The 15,672-nt window shown below is 44.8% G+C and overlaps 2 protein-coding genes across 6 annotated transcripts; one reads left to right on the top strand and one right to left on the bottom strand.

Moving 5' to 3' along the window:
- Positions 1-638: 638 nt before the first annotated feature.
- On the top strand, positions 639-5,326 carry LOC118885491 (haptoglobin-like). The gene is made up of 5 exons (XM_036834132.1): positions 639-737; positions 2,033-2,115; positions 2,420-2,518; positions 3,380-3,454; positions 4,408-5,326. Exons 1-5 carry the CDS (start codon positions 733-735, stop codon positions 5,184-5,186), a joined length of 1,041 nt encoding a protein of 346 aa, XP_036690027.1. The 5' UTR covers positions 639-732; the 3' UTR covers positions 5,187-5,326.
- Positions 5,327-7,114: 1,788 nt separating this feature from the next.
- Positions 7,115-15,546, bottom strand: TXNL4B (thioredoxin like 4B). Of its 5 annotated transcripts, none has more exons than XM_036834136.1 (4): positions 15,306-15,546; positions 12,096-12,228; positions 10,558-10,709; positions 7,115-8,730 (listed from the first exon to the last, which is right to left on the bottom strand). In XM_036834136.1, exons 2-4 carry the CDS (start codon positions 12,225-12,227, stop codon positions 8,565-8,567), a joined length of 450 nt encoding a protein of 149 aa, XP_036690031.1. In that variant the 5' UTR covers position 12,228; positions 15,306-15,546; the 3' UTR covers positions 7,115-8,564. The 5 variants fall into 5 exon arrangements, with proteins under 5 accessions (XP_036690031.1, XP_036690028.1, XP_036690029.1 ...); XM_036834133.1 differs by having other exon boundaries at positions 12,096-12,264; positions 15,306-15,545; XM_036834134.1 differs by lacking the exon at positions 15,306-15,546 and adding an exon at positions 14,940-14,995 and having other exon boundaries at positions 12,096-12,264.
- Positions 15,547-15,672: the final 126 nt, after the last annotated feature.

Below are 15,672 nucleotides of genomic sequence, written 5' to 3'. Positions count from 1 at the left end.
AAATTTCAGTTGAACAGTACTTGGGATACACAGCTGCAGACATCTGACTAAAGCACATCTATTTTTCTCACCTGCCTATTTGGACTGATTACTGGACTATAAAACCACGATAACCACTGCCATTGAGTATAGTTTGCGTCTACACTATAGCTTTAACAATTTTGTGTGATTTCTTGGAAAAAGAGATCAGAGAAGATACAATAAATACATTTTACTGATTTCAGGCTGGAGAGCTTTGCAGCAATAAGGAGATGGCAACACAGAGTGGGGAAAATGATTCTGAAAAGGACATGCTTACTTTAGAGCCCTCTCTCAGCCAGGTTGCAGGAGTGTCTCTAAGGGATCTGAAATAACCCCAAGAGAGGCTCTGTTCAGTGCTGAAAATCATCCAAAACAAAGAGACACAGATTGACGGTTCCTCCCCCAGTCCTGCACAGCGGCTGATTCCGGGAAACACTTTGGCAGCTACATGGGGTCATGACAAGGCCAGGTTTCTTTGGCTCAAGCATGAAGAACACCAGGGGAAACTGAAGCGTGAAGCAAGAGCTCGACTCTTAACAGACATGTTTTTTGTGGCTTTGTTACCAGAAAATGCGAGTGACCTTAGCAAGGCCGAAGTGTGTAGACACAGGGATTACGAAATCGAGACGGGGGTGGAGTGAGATACCGGAGGCATAAAAGTATCAGAAGGTGCCCCACAGCACTGCTCTTCCAGAGGCAGACATACCAAAGATGAGGTGAGTCCACAGTTCAGCCCTGTCCCCCCTTTCCTCTGGATTATTTCATCCTTCTTTGTATATATCTTTTATCTACATGACAGCCCAGGTACAGGAGAGGCCTACAGGAGAGATGCAAAAATATAACAAAGGAATAAGGCAAATGGGCTAATTTATAGTGAATAAAGTGTTTTCTGTGTTAAATCCTCTGCTTTTCCGTGTCCATAAAGGGTAATGCTTTCAGATGGTGCTGTCTTTCCCATGAGACGTGACTTTCTCTAAGGAATAGCTTTTTCCTTGAGGTTATGAAGTTTTCACCTTCACGGGGGATGCCAGCAGCTCCTGTGGTAGGCTTCCTGGCATTTTTTTTCTTTTTTGGGCCATGCCACGCGGCTTGTGGGATCTTAGTTCCCCAACTAGGGATTGAACCTGGGCCCTTGGCAATGAGAGTGCTGAGTCCTAACCACTGGCCCACCAGGGAATTCCCCCTGGCATTTTGAATATGCCTATTAGCAGATTTTTTTTTTCTTTTTAAAAATGTATAATAAGAAAGATCAATAGTGACACATTTGAGTGACACAATTCAGGCACTCAGATTTGAACAAAATAAAAAAATTTTTTTGAAATGTTTAAGTAACGAGACTAGAAACTTAACCAAGCAATATTTGAGTAGCTGACATCTTTCAGGGAGATGGTTAACTGGTGAGTATGGCCTGTGCATTGATGCCCATGTGCACAGTCGACCTTTCAGGAAGCCAGTTACCTTCCAGGTAACCTGGAATCCTGGGGTTTGCTATACCATTTCCTGAAGTCAAATTATGAAATAATAGAAAAAACTATATCAGTGTTTTAAATTATATATTTAAAAAAACCTCTTATTATGGAAAATTTCAAAAAGTAGAGAGAAGAGCATAATAAATCCCCACTTCCCCATCTTCCAGTTATCCACATTTCATTAGCAGTATCCTTGTAGCCCAGCACCTTAGGGTGCCCAAGTGAGATTTCTCTCTGCTGCAGAGCTCATATATTAACAATTTAATGTTTCCTGAATGCTGCCAGAAACTGAGGCCCAATCCCCATGTGCCTTCCTATCTTGGTTGTTCTTCTCTGAAGCTTCTGTAGAATTCCCAGCAGCACAGAACATGCTGGAACCTGGGTGACTGGGAAGCTGCTAAACTATGCATGTGGGTGGGTGAAGGGCTTCTAGGTCCTAGCACTTCCATATCTATTTTTTCTGGCTGCCTAATGGGAGGTGTGTGTGTGGGGGCGGGGGGTGAAGCGGGGAGACGAGCTGTGTGCTCCTGTCTTCTCTGCAGCGCCCTGCAAGCTGTTTTTGCCCTCCTGGTCTGCTGGCAGCTTTTCGCGGTGGGAATCAGCAATGAGACCACAACTGCCACAGGTAGGTCTCTGTGTTTGGACAAGAGCTGTACCTCCCAGCACTGCTGCATCCACTTTCACCCCATCAGACCTGCACCCGCTCTTGGGGAAGATCCAATTGCTCCTTCTCATCCTAATCTCTGGTCTTTCAGTATCATGAAGAAAATTGGGGAGCCAGCCAGAAATAAGGGGAGATTGCCCTCCTCAGGGCTTCCATTTGGGGTGGAGGGAGGTTGATGTGCAAAGCAGCTTCTTCTCCTCTGACTTTTTGGGTCTCTAGGGGCAGCTTCTGACTACGAACCTTCTCTTCCTGTTTCTCTTTGCAGATGACAGCTGCTTAAAGCCCCCCGAGATTCCCAATGGCTACCTGGAACACTTGGTTCGCTATCGGTGTAAAACCCACTACAAACTACGCGCTGGAGATGGTAAGGCCGGGACGAATGTCTCCGGGCCCTCCTCCGTCCCACCATCTCCACAAGGAGTGGAGCCAGGGTGACTGTCCAGAAAGCGCACGTGTTCTCTGGAGCCAGGCGATTTAGATTCTAACAAGGGTTTTGTCACTGGTAGCCGTGGCCTTTTGGGCAAATTAACTTTTCTCAGCCTCAAGTTTACTCCTTTGTTAAGGGGAGGGAGGTGACGCCATGTAGCCTACCCTCTGAGTGACGTCTACGTCGACAAAATGACGCTGACGGTGATGACGGCAGGGAGCCCTTACCTAGTGAACACTGCACGCCTGGAACTGTTCTAAGTGCTCTACACGGACTTGCTCACTAGGTCCTCACAACACCCCTCCGCAAAGATACTATTATTTATTTTGGCCGCCCCGCACTGCTTGTGGGACCTTAGTTCCCCGACCAGCGATCGAACCCCTGCTCCCTGCATTGGAAGTGCAGAGTCCTAACCACTGGACCGCCAGGGGATTCCCAAGAGATACTGTTATTACTCTCACTTTGCTGCTGCTGAAACTGAGGCACAGAAAGGTTGAGTAATTTGCCCAAGTTCAGGTAGCCTGTAATAGGGAGAGTCAGGATTTGAACCCCGATTCCGACCCCGTACCGCCTTGCCACGGTCACTATGATCGCCACGGTCAACTTGACCGTTGTTCTGCCCCGCTGGGCTTCACTGTGGCCAACACTTAGCTTCTAGCACAGCGCTCCTCCCTTCCTCCTCCTCCCCTGCCCTCCCCCTTCCTGCTTCTCTGACTCTGCTCTTTAAATACCTTCTCTCCCCACGCTAGGTCCAGATACAATTTCCCTTTTGGCTCATTTTTTTTCTTTTTGTTTCAGGAGTGTACACCTTAAACAGGGAGAAGCAGTGGCTAAATAAGGACCTTGGAGAGCAACTCCCTGAGTGTGAAGCAGGTAGGAAATCATGGGTCCTGGGAAGCAGACGGAAAGCGGGTATTGAGGGGTTGGTGCGCCAGCAGGGATTGAAATGTCCTAGAGGCACATCCTCCCTGTGTGGTTTCCTCTGGGCACACAAGAGCCGAGGGGAGGGACCAGGGAGAACCACAGGTGGCTGGGCAGAGAAGTGCACAGGCAGGTAATACTTCCCTATAAAGTTCACTAAGGATTTGTTCATTTGGCCTGTGGGGCATTGACTGAATCCACTGTCTACACTGCCCACAGAGGATCAGGAAACTGTGTGTGTACATATAGCCCACCTCGAGAGCCCTGGGCCAAGGGTAAAGCAAGCTCCAGAAGAACAGGTCAAGGGAAGGCATAACAAAACCTTAACCCATGGGAATATGATACAAGAGGCTGGAGATGGGTTAGGACTCTGTTGTTACTAGGAAGAGCTGATGCTCTCTCCTTTAACCTCTTGGAACACGAGGATCTTGCCTACCCTCTTCTGCTACTAGGGATGCGGAACTGCTGACCTGCCTGTTATTAAATACAATATCACATCCCTCTTTATTCAGAGAGAATGAATCACGGTAGCTCCTTGTCCTTACAATGAATTCAAGGGAACTGTGGACATCTTGCTGTGACAGACTGTTTAAATATACAGAGAGTTCAGCAGCCAGAGTTTGAAAACTTCAGGGCTACTTGTTTCTTTGTGAGTTAGAAAAGCAGGAAATAGAACTCTGCTTTAGTGACGTAAACGTTAAAAAAAAAAAAAGAATCATTTTAAACTGTAAACATTGGGAACAAGAGGAGCAGAAGGTAAGGGCAAAGCATGTAAACATTTCTAGCTCTGAAGAAACGAACAGTGATCGTTCACACAGCAGCAAGAGTCGATCGTTTTATCCTTCCCTGGGAAAGACTGGGAGACGGTCACATTCTGCTCATAATTTTCTTACTCTCCTCAACAGCATGCGGAAAGCCCAAGCATCCAGTGGTTCAGGTGCAAAGGATCATTGGTGGCTCACTGGATGCCAAAGGCAGCTTTCCCTGGCAGGCTAAGATGGTCTCCCACAATAATCTCACCTCAGGGGCCACACTGATCAATGAACAATGGTTGCTGACCACGGCTAAAAATCTCTTCTTGGGTCATGACAATAAAACAAAAGCAAAAGACATTGCTCCTACTTTAAGACTCTATGTGGGGAAAAAGCAGCTTGTGGAGATTGAGAAGGTTCTTCTCCACCCTGACTACTCCGAGGTAGACATTGGGCTCATCAAACTCAGAGAGAAGGTGCCCACTGATGAGACAGTAATGCCCATCTGCCTACCTTCAAAAGATTATGTGGAAGTGGGGCGTGTGGGTTATGTGTCTGGCTGGGGGCGAAATGCCAACTTCATTTTTACTGAGCATCTGAAGTACGTCATGCTGCCAGTGGCTGACCAAGACACGTGTGTAAAGCACTACGAAGGCAGCACAGTACCCGAAAAGAAGACACCAAAGAGCCCTGTAGGGGTGCAGCCGATACTGAACGAGCACACCTTCTGTGCTGGCTTGTCCAAGTATCAGGAAGACACCTGCTATGGCGATGCCGGCAGCGCCTTTGCCATTCACGATGAGGCTGACGACACCTGGTATGCGGCTGGGATCCTGAGCTTTGACAAGAGCTGTGCTACTGCCGAGTATGGTGTGTATGTGAAGGTGTCCTCCATTCTGGACTGGGTTCAGAAAACCATAGCTGACAACTAATGCAAGGCTGGCTGGAAGCCTTTGCCTGAAAGGCCGAGGGAAAACTGGACAGAAGCAGAGGGGACAAAAACGTGGTATGAAGCTGATGGGTTTCAGCCCTGCATTGCTGAGTCGATCAATAAAGAGCTTCCTTTGACTCATTTCTGTGCTGTTTTTAGCCTTGGGCCTTTTAAAATTCTCTCATTTATAGTACGGCAGCAGCCAAGTGCCCTAGAGTTTACTGGGAGTGTGGCAGAAAAACCCCCAGGGCAACTGGAAATCCCTAAACTGCCCCACTGCAGGGCTCATGATCACTGAATGAGTGCCTATCCAATGGCAGGCCTCAGAGGTCACCGTTATCCTTGTTTTACAGACAAGGAAATAGAGACTCAGAGAAGTTAAGTGATTTGCTTAAGGTTACACAGCTATCAAATAGTGAAGCTGAACCTTGAACCTAGGTCTGTCTAAATACAAATCCCGAGCTCTTTTCACTGCATCCTTTTGCTTCTTCAGAGTAAAGGAGGAGAAAGAGTGGAGGCTGGTGAGAAAGACGCTAGCTCCAAGTGGCATGAAAACAAGGGCTTTAACACAGACAGTACTTTGTTGTTTGTGCTCCAACACACCAGTGCTTCAGGTGGCAAAGTAAGATGGTATAAAGCAGGATTTCTGGACTTGCTGGGTCCAAATCACAGCTCGACGACAAATCTGCCAAGTTCCTTAAGCTCCCTGCCCATCAGTCCCCTTGTCTCTCCTATGAGGGGGCTTAACCCAGACGATCTCTAAAGTGCCCATCAGTAATAACATTCTGGGGCCGGGTAAAGTTAGAAGTCTCTTCCTTAGGAGGGGCTGCTTTTCCCACTTGGAAGAAACCTACCCTTTACCAGGAGTCAAACGCAAGCTGAGTCTTTCATTTCACAAAGATAAGGGTCTCGTTATTAAGGGTTTCCCAGAAAAAAGGTTCTAGAACCCAGCACATGAAGCTCTTCTAACGGAAGAAGAAAAGTTCTAAGTGAGCGATAAGCCTTTATTCAGTATGCTGGCCCTTCACCAATATACCGTCCTGTCATCCCAAAACAGGGCCTCTCCTGCTCATGGCTTAAAATGTCACTATTCCTCACTAGGTTCTGCCCTTCCCTGTGACGTTCTCCTCACATGCACTCTCCAGATCCATCAATAATTTTCGACAGGTTACAGCTCGTAGGCCAGTGAAGGACTTAGACCTGTATTCTAGAGCGTGTGGAAGAGACGATCGCTAGAAACTGAAAAATAATACAAACACGTGAAATGATGCCTCTCAGGGGGCACCTATTTCTTCTAATCGTACCTTCAGCACTAAGTTTTCTTAAAGAATAAACCATCCCAGTTTTCTTGAAGAGCAATCTGATTAAGGGTCTCCTGCTCACCCCTCAGGAGGAACACAGAAGAAAACTTCTGGCATTTTCCCAGTTCCCTTATCTCCTCTGCCTTCCTCCCAGCGGCACCTCTCACCCGCCTGGCCTCCCCCTCGGGTTCCAGTGACACTGGACTCCGTGGAGCCCTCTCAACACGCGTGCCGTCTCCAGCCCCTGGGCCTTCTTCCCCCGGTGCCCTCTCCTGAAAAGCCCTCCCCTTTCTCCACGAGTACCTCCTACTCTCCTTTAAGCTCAGGCACTGTCTCTTCTACGCAGCCTTTCTTCCATCCAGGAGTCACTTGTCTTTATGTAGCATCTGGCACAGGACGGGGCACACAGTATGTACTTAATAAATACTTGTGGAATGGACAGCAGCCAAGATGGGAACAAAAACACAAACCAGGACTTCAGAGAAACATTCCCTAAAGCCCTCAGGAGGAGAGAAGATATGAGAATCTTACGCATGAAAGTTCTGAGGTTTTGCTGTTATCTGAGCACTTCCCGCACCTCAAATGCTCTGTGACTTAGGCTATGAGGGACAGAAAATCCAATGAACAGTGACAGGCAGCGAAGACATTTTATTCTTTCATAGAAGTCTTAAGGGAGGCATGTCTGGAGTGCACTCAGTAGCTCAGTATCGTTCTCAGGGACCCAGGCTCTTTTCACCATTCTTCTCAGCGTGTTCATTTTTCAGCCCAGTGCTGGTTGCCTTGTGCTCCTAAGACAGCTGCTGCAGTTCCATGCAGCACGATCACCATGAAAGCAGGAAGTGGGGGCCAGGAGAAGACGGAGGTGGTGGTGAAAGGGTTTTGTTGTCTCCTTCCTGGAGTGGCTCTCTCCTTTATCAATGAAGGCCACAAAGGTGCCCAGCAGCCTTCCTTCGATGCCACATTTGTCAGAGAAGGCTTGGGCAGGAAGCACCTGGCAAAGGGGGACCGACTTGCAGTGACAGTGCTGCCCTGCACAGAACTGGGTTGCTGTCATCAAGGTGGCAAAAGGCTGCCAAGCAGGTCACGTGCTGCCTGGCACACTGCCCTCTGGCTCTGCATCTATTCTCTTATTCTAGAAAGTCAGTACCCTTAGCCCCACGAGGTTGTGAGAGGAGCAGGAACTTGCCCAAGTGGTGGCAGGCTGTGCCAGAGGACCCTGGGAGAGTTCTTCATAAAGTTATTAACACAGGCAAGTCCTATAAACATGATACTTCTTTCTAGCAATTCTGAGATCTCTTTCCAGTCTTGAGTCCTTGAAGTACAGTTTTCTCCTCAGAAAGAGATGGAGCTCTGGGGGAGATCAGCTCCTACTTACTAAGGGTAGTTAATTCTTTGTTTAGCTCAAATTGGGTGCTGGATGGTAAAGGTTCAAGTTCTCACTTCTTGGGCAATTTAATAATAGAAAAGCTGATAAAATGAGCAAGCCAGGATACCTTTAAAAGTCTGAGTCAGAAAGGCTCGAAGATAAAACAAACTTGCCTGCTCTCAGTAAAGAATGATTTATTCCAAAAGAACTGGAATAATAGGTGAGCACGAGATAAATACACGAGTGGAGGAGTGGCGAGGCTGAGGAAGATGGAAGGGGTGGGTGTGTACACATACGGTAGAAAAACAGTATTTTTGCTCTTATGGGAATTGACATTCTATTTTACTTGTGTATCAAATAAACATAGTTAAATCAAATTGTACTAGCCAAGGTTTAGAAGGATTCTGTATTATCTTAAAGAATAAAGAAAACTATAATATAAAGAGAAATTAAAATAACCACACTGGGGAAATTGACCACGGCTGACTTGACTGCTCTGAGGTCTGCAGGGAGTAGACACTTGGGCATTCCCAATTGTCACAGCACCAGTGTGGTCTTCTACTTGGGGGCCGGTATTTTCTGTACACGTCAAACCTCTTCTCCGCTGGGATGCTGACCACATTTCCGAAAGACCCCAGAAAAACAGCACAGCTGGCGCCAGGCACTGTTTCACGACGGGCCTGTCTCTTCAACTTTGACAGTAGTGAAAATGCTAAATGTCTTGATAGAGGAGGTCATATTTGGGAATATTCTTGGGATCAATAGGACTTTGAACAATAAGTTTTCCCCTCATTGCGCCTCGATAAATTACTTCAATCAAATCTATGAAGTCTTGTTTGGTTTTGAAACTTCCCACGAACTTAGTGTGATCTGGAGACCTAAATAGCATAGGAGAGAAACAACCTCGCTCAAAACTTTTCATAATTACTTGTCAGACCTTCAGGATAAACAAAATAAACAGCAGCTCTGTTATTTTCTTCTGATTAGGGAGCCTTTAGACACAAAGCCTGACACTGATTTTCCCTTTGCGATTACAGGGCCCATTTGATATACGACTAAAACCAGTGCTGTGGGCCGCTGGGAGAGCATGTAAGCCCTACCAGGTGCAAAGCTTCTGCTTCAAAACCTATTTAATCACTTCTCAACTCATCATCAAGTAGTATTCCCTGGGTGTTAGCATGGGCTTAGTTTGTTGTTGTTGTTGTTGACTAGACGCTGTGCGAAGTCCATTAACTTGTCGTTGTCTCTGAGTTCTAGTCACTTACACTTCTGAGTGGTAGGTGCAATATTACCTTTTTTTTTTACTTTTCAAGTATCAAGTATGTTTACTGTAGAAACAGTTTAGGAAAAAAAAAAAATGAGGCCAGAGGCCACATTTTGGTATATACGCTTTCAAGCTTGTGTTTGTGTTTGTGTGTGTGTGTGTGTGTGTGTGTGTGTGTATGCATTTCTTTTTTTCACAGTCATGGGAATCATATCATGTAAACTATCTTGTAAGGTGCTTTTTTCAACGAACATATAACATATTTCTTTCAAAGTCATTAAACATGCATCTCCCATACCATATTAAATTAATTTCTAGTATCCTTCTGTGGACATCTAGCTTCTAAGTATTTTGTTTTCTAAATAATGGTGGGATGAATGAGCATCCATGTAGTCAATTCTGGCCACTTTCATGACTATTTTCCTTCAGATAAATTCCTGGAAATGCAATTGCTGGGTTAAAAATTGTATACGTTTTAAGGTGGTAAGTAGTATCATAAATCACCCTCTGAAAATATTCACCAAACTAATACATATATCAACTGTATTCTAGGAGAATAAATAGCTATAAAACACTTAAAACAGATTATATTTAATACACTTTAAAATAAATGATGACAAAGCAGGCACACAGATCTAGACGAGTGGACTCCTTGACCACAGTAAGAAAGGATAGGATTATTACGGATACGTTCAAAATTAATAAGTATTGGGATGCCGACTGGATGGAGGGGAAGGCATTAAAGATTTCATGTTATTATTTTTTTTTTTTAAGATTTTTTTTTTGATGTGGACCATTTTTAAAGTCTTTACTGAATTTGCTGCAATATCGCTTCTGTTTTATGTTTTGATTTTTTGGCCTCGAGGCATGTGGGATCTTAGCTCCCTGACCAGGGATCAAACCTGCACCCCCTGCGTTGGAAGGCGAAGCCTTAACCACTGGACCACCAGGGAAGTCCCTCATGTTACTTATTCTTGACAGACTTTGTTGAAGAATGACTTCAAAATTCTCTGAGTGAAAGAAGACACGAAACTTGGCAAGAGAAAAGCATGTCTTAATTTACTGAAGGATTACTTCTTTTATAGATGCAGCCTATGAGTTTCAAAAGGTTAAGAACAAATGACCTACTTTGTTTTAAATAAAATTCCTGGGAAACTTTTAAAAAAGCTGTTCTGTATTTTCTACACTGAAAGATGGCGAGTGCTTCACAAACTGTACTATTTTCTCACACTTAGTAAGTTAAAATTCACCACTCATACTGGAAACACTCTCATTTTGCACCAAAGTTCCACATAAAAAAATTAGAGAGTGCATCAACTCAGGAAACAGTACGAGCATAAGACTCACAAAGCCCCCATCACATGCAAATGGTGAGCTACTGAAACTGCCTGGATAAAAGAAACTTTTAAGACTGTAATAACTTCATGTCAATATAACTTACCCATAATCCACTTTCATATGCTGCCCATTGAAGAAAAACACAGTAGATGGAATATAACTGATGTCAAAATAGTGTGTATAAACTGGGGTTTGGTCCACGTCTACCAGATATATAGCAGCCATTTTACTTAAGTCAGAAGAGGTCTTAGAAAGCTGCAAATGAAGAGAGAGATGTGGGTTACAACTTGAGGGCAGCAACGTTTCTTCTGTGAACCTTTTTACTGGAACAGAATTTTCTGTTTGAAAAAAATTCCCGGGCCTAGAACCTATGAGTTCCACATTAGACACAGTGTAACCTTATCATTCAGAGTCTGAATCACTGTTGGCAGGGTAATGAAAGGGCCCTAGGCAAATTGTGTGAGTATATTTCTGCTTCTTTTTTTTTTCTTCTATTTTTGATTGTAAAAAGTTTTTATAAACTTTTTATGGATTTATAAAATCCATACTCGCTTAAATACAAAACAAAACAACTCAGAAATAGGTACTACAGACAATGGAATTCCCCCACATCTCTTCCTTCCAATCTCCCCATAGATGATAATTATGATAAAAACAGCAAACACTTACATGGCACTTGTTATGTGCTACGTGTTCTAAGTGCTTTACACTTGTTGGCTCCTTTAATCCTTACAACATTCCTATGAGGTATGCACTGCTAGTCACCATTTCACAGACGAGGAAACCGAGGTACAGGCAGGTAATATGCCCCTGGTCACACGGCTGTACGCAGTAAGGTTAGGATTTGAACTCGGACAGCTTGGCTTCAGAGTCTATACTCTTGACCTCTGTGATATTCCACACCCTCTGTAGTTGAGGGTAAAATGCTGTGGCCCCTTCCCCCCAGATTAACACATCACACCCTCATTTTTAACCACAGAAGTGGGGTTTCTTACACTGTATCCACATGGAGGGTGGCAGCAGTAGAAATGGTGGGTGAGGTCTTAGTCCTGGGTAAGTCTCTCTCCACAATAAACAAGAGACAAGGATAAACTTACTCTGTCCCATACTCCCCTTCCTACTCATCAGACTGTGAAGATTTGATGTGAAATCAGAGATTATCATCAGGCACACACTGGAGGCAGCACACTCGAAAAGCATATTTGCAGGCAGAGAAAACAAAGTTCAAATCCCAGCTCTGCAATTTAGTGGTGCTGTGCCTGTGGGAAGTCACCTGACCTTCCTGGCATTCACCTCCCCCCTTGGGAACAGTAATAGCAATTATCCCACTGCTGTGAGCATTGAGTAAGACAATGTTCATAGACTCTTGTTAATAATGTTCCTGGTCTTCCACTGAATTGTTGGTGAAACTGAGCTTCGGCAGCTGCTGCTGGGAAGGGCTTCCAGGGCAGATTCAGCACAATCACAGATTTGGGGGTTCAGCTCAGGGCAGGCACACGATCGGCTCTTAGTGCAAGTGTGCTAACAAATGAACAGCTATATCCCCGGGCCCTGCCTGCTCCCTTTCATTCATTTTGCAGATGTGGAAGTGAGAATGTATAGGTTTTTAATAAAAACCATTTACTTAAAAAATTCACTTACAATATCATCTAGTTGCAGACAGACAGGATCCTCGTCTCTCCCGAACCTGAGAACCAGCACCTTCTCTGCAGTACTTTTTATTGCCTGGTCCACTTCTTTTTTGCTACTCAGCTTGGGTAACAGGAAGCTCATGCTGAAATAATCCAAAGATCAATCCTCAATGTCAGTCCTGAAAGTTGAAATGTTTAAAGACATTAAGTGCATGAGTCCTAATTTTAAAACATTTTTAATTTTTGTAGTAGGTAACGTGTATACATATTTTTTTTCCAGAGGAAAAAAGGTTTCATACAACACAGTAACAACAAAAAGGAACACACTAAATGCACAAACTGGTGGCAAGTAAGTCCACCAGTTAAAAAGAAACAATATGGAAAGGTATATTGTCTCCCCTCAACTGGCTTAGTTCCCAGTGCCCTGTAAGTAGTTACAAGGTAACAACTTTCATTAGTTTCTCATGTATCTTCCAGAGTTTTGTTATGCATTCACAAGAAAATACAAACATGTTCCAACGTTTTCTCCCTTTTTTACTCAACAGAGAGTGTATTCTTTCAGTCAGTGTTCCAGCAGGAAAGAGATGACATCCTCAAATCTGAAGACTTTCATTAAGGAAACATATAGGAAAACAGCAGGGTGTAGTGCAGGACCCTGGGCTAGTAGCAGCGGGACAGGGCGCTGTTCTCACCCGCAGGCCTGAAGGAGCCATGGGAGGGAGTAGCTACCAGAACCGTGTGGCTGAGATTGCTGGACGGAGAGGGCTGCTGTATAAGAGGTCAGCCTGCAGTTAAGGGGTGCAGATGCTCTCCTCCCACCCTCTCTCTGATCTGCTAATGCTCCCACTGGCTGACTCCACCTGGAACAAAGAGGGCAGGTGAGTTGCAGAGGCAAACAAGCCTCCTTGTCCCGGAGCGGTCTAGAGAAGCAGGAAGGGTGGAAGACCATCACGTTTCTCTGTGTAGAAAACTCACACATTTTTTGTCACAGTGCCATACTATTTCATGCCCATTCCATCCTTTTTAAACAGTCTTTTATTGACGGACATTTTTATTATTATGAGTCCTGGTTTAAAGATCCTTGGTGTATGTCTTACTGAGTATACCTCATCACATGGCAAACAGATCAATTAAGAGTGTGTAAAAACCACACACACACACAAAACAAATAGTAAAATACTGAGATAGAAGGGGCCTCTCATTTTCAGACTAGTTTGCTCATAGTTACACTTCTAGCTACAAAAAAAAGGACTAGAATCCACGCCATTAAATTTCTAGTCCAGTGTTCCTTCTACTGCAACAAGTCCTATTTTTATGATTGAGAAACTCTATGATCAAGGAGCTTTACTTTTGATCCATCCATGAGAGACTCCATTGAGATACTTAATATTTTGAATTCAGTCCCAAATGTGTCTTATGCTACGAAAAGGGAGGATTTCTTTCTCTCTCTCTCTTTTTTTTGGTGACAAGTCACATTTTAAGATATGAATTACTAAAAATTCACATAGGAAATGAAATTGTTCCAGTAACAGGTCACACTTTATTTTTTTAAATTAATTAATTAATTTTTGGCTGTGTTGGGTCACTTGCTGCACACGGGCTTTCTCTAGTTGAGGTGAGCAGGGGTTACTCTTCGTTGCGGTGCATGGGCTTCTCATTGCGGTGGCTTCTCTTGTTGCGGAGCACGGGCTCTAGGTGTGCAGGCTTCAGTAGTTGTGGCATGCGGGCTCAGTAGTTGTGGCTCACTGGCTCTAGAGTGAAGGCTCAGTAGTTGTGGCGCACGGGCTTAGTTGCTCTGCGGCATGTGGAATCTTCCCGGACCAGGGCTCAAACCCATGTCCCCTGCATTGGCAGGTGGATTCTTTACCACTGCGCCACCAGGGAAGTCCCAATAGGTCATACTTTAAATAGAGAAGATGATTGCCAGAAGGGACTTCTTCAAATCGGAGTGGCAGAACAAATTACTGACGAAAGGGAAAGTCAGAGGGAAGATGGATCTGTCCCACCACTAGAATTCAAACAAACAGCAACTTCTGTAAGTTACTGATAAAGAGGAGGAAGTGGTGGGAGAGCAAAGCTGTCAACGGGGAGTGGGGAGATAAGCGTGTAAGAGGGTGGGACTGGATAAATGTTGGAAAGAGGAGAGGGAAATTGAGACCACACCTAAGAAAATGTTCGCAGCAAATGATACCAACAGAAAATTCACAAAAGAAGGGGTTAAAATGGACAAATATACTGGGAAAGTTAAGCTTTACCAGTAAGCAAAGGAAAGCAAGTTAAACGATATATTTTCAAATCCATTAATTTGGCAAAGATTAAATGATAACGGCAAGAGTGTGAGTGAAGGGGCAGGCATTCAGAGTCCCTGCTGGAATGCAGAGAAGCAAAATTTTTCTAGAAAGAAACCTGAATACTCTTTGACCAACAATTCCACTTCTGAGAATTTATGCCTAGTAAATAAATAGACATATGCACAAAGAGCAATGTACATTTATAACGGTGAAAAACTGCAAACAACCTAAATAGCCATCAGTAGGGGACTGAGGAAATAAATGATAGTATAGCCACTGCAACGTACTAGCACACTGTCATTATATACCGGGTTAGAGATGAATAATTGAAAAATCCTCATGATAAAGAAAAAAAAGTTATAAAACAACAGTATATAAAGCGTGATCCCACTTTTGTACAAAACCTAACTATAATACACATGGACATATTCACATAGAAAAATAACTAGAAATGAATATCCCCAAACACCATCAGAGGTTATCTCCGCGTGTGAACAGACGAGTGACTTTTACTTACACTGGGGTGCGCGTCTTTATTTTCCCCAAATATCCGACATACATACTTTTTTTTAAACTTTATTTTTGGCTGCGTTGGGTCTTCGTTGCTGCGAGCGGGCTTTCTCTAACTGTGGCGAGCAGGGGCTACTCTTCGTTGCGGTGTGTGGGCTTCTCCTTGGGGTGGTGGCTTCTTTTGTTGCGGAGCACGGGCTCTAGAGCGCAGGCTCAGTAGTTGTGGCGCACGGGCTTAGTTGCTCTGCGCATGTGGGATCTTCCCGGACCAGGGCTTAAACCCCTGTCCCCTGCATTGCCTGGCGGATTCTTAACCACTGCGCCGCCAGGGAAGGGAAGTCCGACATACTTTTAACGATGCCAGTGGTTGGGCTACTCCTGGCCCACGTTTCCCTCCTGCCAGAGAAAACGATACTTACTCATTTGTACACGTCAGCCCCCTCTCCTCCACTTCAGGGATGTCGGCAACCCCCACCCTTTCTCCAAAAGCCGACTGGGGAGGCTCTTTCCTCCTCCCGCAACGGCGGAGGCGACCCCAAACCAAAGTAACCCACGGGCTAGAGTTGCCTAGCAACTGTGGCGGACCACTTTAAGGGGACGGAAACGGAAAAAGAAAACGCACAGGCGCAGTGATCAACTCGCATTAGGCCCCGCTCAAATAAGCAGAAGAGGCTATTCTAGTCACCGCCCACCTTCCCCGGCTCTGACCGGAAGCCCTAGGGTCACTTCCGCCCTTATTAAATATGACCGATCTCTTTAACTTCTCCTTCCCACATCCCAACTAGA

This window comes from Balaenoptera musculus, chromosome 19 (assembly GCF_009873245.2).
Source record: "Balaenoptera musculus isolate JJ_BM4_2016_0621 chromosome 19, mBalMus1.pri.v3, whole genome shotgun sequence".
Classification (NCBI taxonomy): Eukaryota; Metazoa; Chordata; class Mammalia; order Artiodactyla; family Balaenopteridae; genus Balaenoptera; species Balaenoptera musculus.
This window is presented reverse-complemented; position numbering and strand designations above follow the sequence as displayed.

Coding starts and splice junctions, on each gene's coding strand:
- LOC118885491 (XM_036834132.1), top strand. Junction 2,116..2,419: donor TGAGACCACAACTGCCACAG/GTAGGTCTCTGT, acceptor TTCTCTTTGCAG/ATGACAGCTGCTTAAAGCCC. Junction 2,519..3,379: donor CAAACTACGCGCTGGAGATG/GTAAGGCCGGGA, acceptor TTTTTGTTTCAG/GAGTGTACACCTTAAACAGG.
- TXNL4B (XM_036834136.1), bottom strand. CDS start 12,227: ATGAGCTTCCTGTTACCCAAGCTGAGTAGCAAAAAAGAAGTGGACCAG. Junction 10,710..12,095: donor GTCTGCAACTAGATGATATT/GTAAGTGAATTT, acceptor CTTCATTTGCAG/CTTTCTAAGACCTCTTCTGA. Junction 8,731..10,557: donor CATATGAAAGTGGATTATGG/GTAAGTTATATT, acceptor TATGCTATTTAG/GTCTCCAGATCACACTAAGT.